This window comes from Leptonychotes weddellii, chromosome 15, assembly GCF_054177405.1.
Source record: "Leptonychotes weddellii isolate Sample4059 chromosome 15, ASM5417740v2, whole genome shotgun sequence".
NCBI lineage: Eukaryota > Metazoa > Chordata > Mammalia > Carnivora > Phocidae > Leptonychotes > Leptonychotes weddellii.
The window spans coordinates 714,370-719,643 of record NC_138383.1 but is presented as its reverse complement, the minus strand read 5'-3'; the positions used below and the strand labels follow the sequence as shown (position 1 = coordinate 719,643).

Genomic DNA, 5,274 nt, shown 5'->3' with positions numbered 1-5,274 from the left:
ATGGTGCCAGCCTCCCCCCAGGATCACACCTGAGGAGAGGGCCAGCCTCCCCCAGGATCACACCTGAGGAGAGGGCCAGCCTCCCCCAGGATCACAGCAGCAACAGGGCCAGCCTCCCCCAGGATCACACCTGAGGAGAGGGCCAGCCTCCCCCAGGATCACACCTGAGGAGAGGGCCAGCCTCCCCCCAGGATCACACTTGAAAACAGGGCCAGCCTCCCTGAGGATCACAGCAGCAACAGGGCCAGGCTCCCCCAGGATCACACCTGAGGACAGAGCCAGCCTCCCCCTAGGATCACACTTGAAATCAGGGTCAGCCTCCCTGAGGATCACAGCAGCAACAGCGCCAGCCTCCCCCCAGGATCACACTTGAAAACAGGGCCAGCCTCCTCCAGGATCACACCTGAAGACAAGGCCAGCCTCCCCCTAGATCACACCTGAAAACAGAGCCAGCCTCCCCCCAGGATCATACCAGTAAGAGCCAGCCTCCCCAAGGATCACACCAGCAACAGAGCCAGCCCCCCCTCCACGATCACACCTGAAAACAGAGACAGCCTCCCCCAGGATCACACCAGTAAGTAGGGCCAGCCTCCCCCAAGGATTATACCAGCAAATAGGGCCAGCCTCCCCCAGAATCACATCTGAAAACAGGGCCAGTCTCCCCCAGGATCACACCAGCATCAGAGCCAGCCTTCCCCTAGGATCACAACTGTGAAAGTTGCCCAGAGTCACATGACCCAAAGAGAGACTGGGCTTGGGCTCTGCAAATAAATATGGGAACAGCATACACTCTGGGCCGTTTCCTTGCAAGGTCTTTGCCCACTGGGTAGATGTACCAAGCAGCCCAGCTTCAATTCCTGTGCATTCTGAGAAGCAAACATCACAGGCAAAACCAAGGTCCACCAGTGTGCAGCCCTGCAGCCCTGCCCCATCTCCTATGGCTGGCATCACACCTCATGCTTCACTGGTAGGGCTGCTGCAAGTCTAGTGTTCAAAACACCACCAGGCCACGGGGGCACCAATACAGGGCAGTGAGAGAGCCCCGAGGAGCTCTGACAGCAAAGTGATGCTGCTGCAACATTTTAATCTTACTTTACAAAAGTAATGGTCTGTGAAGGATTGGAAATTACGAAACCCGGTCCTTCAGCACAACTAACTTTTACAAGTACTTCTAGATAGGGAACAAGAATTTAAAAGACCCCACTGAGCACTAGGTTTCAGATTTACAAATCAATCCACAGTGTCTTTTTACACTAAGCAGTTTTATCTCCCCAACAACCTCAACTCCTCCTGTAGCTAAGCAACCCCACCCGGTCGGATAAGAGTTCCTCTCTCTAGGCAAAGGTGTTACTCTCTGCTTAGACACAGGTTAGTGGTGGGCCTAGGAAAACAAGACTATGTCTCTCAAGTTGAGCAAAGTCAGATGGTGAATTAAGTAAACCTAACCCCACGCTTGACTGTCCTAGGAGAGCTGTCCTTACACCCAACTCCCACTGAAGACTGTCTTATCAAAGAAACAGGGAGAGGCCTCTGGGTAGCCAGGCAAAGGTCACTCTCACAGGGCAACTGGTGACAAGGCAACTGATGCAGGATCACAACCTCTCATTAGACACACTCAGAGCTTAAGCCACCACCCTAAAGAACACAGGCAGGTGACTAGGAAAGCTTCAGCCAGTGCAGGCAACTGGTCTTCTCTCCCGGCCGGCCAGCCAGCCACCACTCTGGAAGCCCTACTGCGTGCCAGACATCCTTGCACAGCACTCCTGAAGAGAAAGTCAGTGAGAGGGAAAACGTGAAAATCAGGTATGAAGAGGTTACTAAGCTTCAGCTCTCTAAAGGTATTTATGAACGTTATGACGTCGGACTGCACAGTCCACCCAGGTAACACATGGGCAGAGGAGGCCATCCTCTGATAAACGGATGGAGTGACAGGGTCGGATACAAAGGCCAACGGGCAGGAAGAAAACCTCCATTCCACCAATCATGAATGGCAGGGGCAGGGGATGGGAGGGGCCCGAGGACCCTTCTGCCAGCCTCTAGAAGACAGACATGGACGAGAACAGAGAACCGGAGGTTCGCAGACACTGTGGAACACTGGCTGAACAGAACAGCGACTGTTGCCGACTGCTGAACCGCCACTCCACACACTCCCTTCTTCCCTCAGCTCTACTGCTCACACTGAGAACACGTGGTCCACCTTCCGAACATGGCCCGCCCCGTTTTTCAAATGTTAGCAGGTGTACGAGAGGTATACTGCCCACATGTGAAAGGGCTTCTGGTGTCCAGTGCCTCACAAAACATCACCTCTAGCAGCAAAGGGTCAAAGCTGAGAGAAGCACGGGGCTGGGAGGGCTCTGCCTTACGCCCACTGCCAATACTAAGTACAGGCAACATTTTGCCTCAGTGTGTCCTATACAGGATACATGAGCTCTGAGGCCTTCTCAGCCTGCCCTTCCCAAGAGCCCTTGGGATCTGGCAAGCTTGGAGGTAGACTGAGGATCAGGACTGCACACTTTGGGGTCCATGGTGGCCCAAATCCAGTACATAAACTTTCTGAAGTCCAGGCACTGGAGAAATAGCCCCAACGTACTGCCCCTCTTTAAAGGGGCAACTGTGGGAAGGACTGGAGTAACTGGCAGGGCACAGTGCTCCCTGACCATGTCCGTGCAGCAGGCCGCTAGGAAGGCAGGCCAACACTGGGCCCTCTTGGTCCACAAGGCACTCAGCAAGCTGAAAGACGGCCTCCTCTTCTCACAGTTTCAAACCTCTGAAAGCACAGAAAGTCCCAGGCGGAAATCCAAGACCCCAAATGCCAGGATTACAACATGGTGAACCTATGTAGAGGAGTCGAGAGTGTTCTGATCAATAGCAAAATGACAGCAGTAGAAATGATTTAAATTGTAATCACACCAGAATATGTGGGACATAACAATTTTCAAGATATGAGGACCCAATTCCTTAACAAACGCCTTTACCTACACAGGAAAAACTATGGTAAGGATGACTCACTCCGTTCCACGGTCTTTGGAGCAGCCATCTTTGACCCTCAACCACAGTAGCTGGTGAGCTTCCTCAAACCCAGTTTTCCAGGCACATCTTACTCAAGTAACAAGATCACCTCTCCTCAGTGGCGCAGCACTTAGCCTGAATGGACCACCGTGCCGGCCAAGAGCCGCTGACGGAAAAGATCAGTTGTGTCTTAAGTGCACCTCAAAGGATGGGTGGGCCGAGGGGGTGCTGGGAGCAACGGCGTGAGAGGCACAGCCCACCCGTCTTAGAGCACACATCCCTCTGGGATGGGTCAGCCTGATCTGTGTATCCAGTGCTACTGGTGTGTGTGCCCACCACAAGGTGAGGCCCAGAGGACACAGCAGTGAATAAGCAGACAGAGCTCCCTGCACCAGCCTCAGAAACACAGAGCAGCTAACACCAGAGGACAGAAGGTTTCAGAATATTTTTTTGATGCCTGTGTAAGGGCCGCTAATGGATGGACTTTTCAGTACAGCTCCTACATCCTAGGTTAAAACTTAAGCCAAAATGTACTGTTCTATAAATAATGTCATCAGTTTACATTCACCCAGCAATTCTCCCTACACGAACACAACCGAGGATGCAGAAAGCTGACTCCTGGATAGAATCATCTCTAAAGTATGTTTTACTCAACAGGACAGTGAGGCAGAGGGCAGGCAGGTTCACAGGCATCTGTAAGGCCCGGGACAGGCTTGCTCGGTGGGGTAAGAAGGGGCCCAAAGCAGTAATGAACTACACAAACGTGCACTCCCCTTAACATGGTCGACCCAGGGGCTGCACCGGCCCCGGTGACAAGAGGGCAGGATGGGGTGGGCATCATCGGAAGCTCTTCCTGACCCTCTGACAGGTACAGAGCCCAAGAGAAACAGCAGAGCAGGGGCTCTGCGCAACAACAGAGCATGTTTACCCCAAACTTGCGCAACAGTCCCTCTGCACACACACGACCGCCCGGCTGCAGTGCTCAGGTCCAGGGCCTATGGAATAACTTACACACACAGCCTCTGAGAAATGCAGGAAAGTTGTTTTTAAATCCCCAACTTTAAGATGCAAGCCAGTCGTTCAGGTTACACATGTACGTGCATATTCTTCCACTGTAAATCTGAAACAATCCAGAACTTTCTAATCCCATTCTTTTCAAATCCACCTTGAGAATTTTAACAGCCAGGGGACAACCTCGTGAGTACAGAGACCTTTGCTACTCGATTTGCCTCTGATTTCGCCAACATGGCAACACCGACTTTGTCCGGACTCACCTAAACCCCACTCTGGCTCCTGCCCAGGTGCGCAACACGTACTCCAGGACCGCTCGCCCAGGCGGAGGACCCGACCCACCGGGCGGCCCTGCGCTCGGTCCCGCGGTCTAGTGGCCCGAGGTCCAGACCCAGGGGAGCTGGTGAGCCCGGGCTGCACTGTCGCAAAGGGCACCGCGGGCCGCGGAAGCTCGAACCGGCGCCCTGGACTTTCCCCGTGCCCACCCCCCACGTGCACAGGACGCAGGGGGCCGCACACCCGCCCGGCGGCCTTTGTCCGCCTGCGGGGACACCCAGGCGCGGACACCGGGCGGGCCGAGGCTCAGGGCCACTCCCCGGCGGCCGCGGGCGCACGTCTGGGCAGGTGCCGCCGGGGGCACGGGCCGGACCCCACCGAGGGGCCGAAGAGTTCCCGGCGCCCCACGCCCGCCTGGGGGGCTGCGGGGTCCGGACCGGGCGGGGCGGGGCGGGGGGCGGTCCCGGTCACAGCCGCAGGCCGGAGAGGGGGCTCCCCGGGGCGGGGGCCGGACGAGGGCTGGAGGCGGTCTGCCCCTGGGTCCCCGGAGCGGGGTCCGGCCGTGTCCGGGATCCGGGACCCCGACACGGGGGCCGGGGGGCTGGGGCCGGGCGGACGCCGGTCTGGGGGGCGGCCCGGGCTGGGGGGGAGGGGCGCCTCACCGAGATAGATGTCTCCGAAGGAGCCGCTGCCGATCTTCCGGCCCAGCCGGTACCTGTTCCCGACTCTGAGCTCCATGGCGGCGGCGGCGGCGGGTCCGGCTCGCTCCTGCCCTCCCGGCCGCTTCCTGGGTCTGAGCTCGGGGAGGCGGCGCCGCTGCTGCCGCTACGGCGGGTCGGGCTGCCGGCTCCGCCCCCCTCACGGCCCCGCTTTCACCATCGCTTTCCGGCCGCCTCGCTGCTCCCAGCGCCTCAATACGGGGCGGATGGGACAGTCCGAGCGCCGCCGCCCCTGCTCCAGCCCCCGTCAACCCCGTTA

At 57.4% G+C, this 5,274-nt stretch overlaps 1 protein-coding gene across 3 annotated transcripts in view; it reads right to left on the bottom strand.

Annotated features, from left to right (window-relative positions):
* CSNK1D (casein kinase 1 delta) overlaps window positions 1-5,268 on the bottom strand; it is a 19,848-nt gene extending 14,580 nt beyond the window's left edge. For all 3 annotated transcript variants that reach the window (XM_081804195.1, XM_081804197.1, XM_081804196.1), the window contains exon 1: window positions 4,959-5,268. In XM_081804195.1, coding sequence (XP_081660321.1) covers window positions 4,959-5,034 — 76 coding nt within the window. In that variant the 5' untranslated portion in view covers window positions 5,035-5,268. The remainder of the gene's footprint in view (window positions 1-4,958) is intronic.
* Window positions 5,269-5,274: the final 6 nt, after the last annotated feature.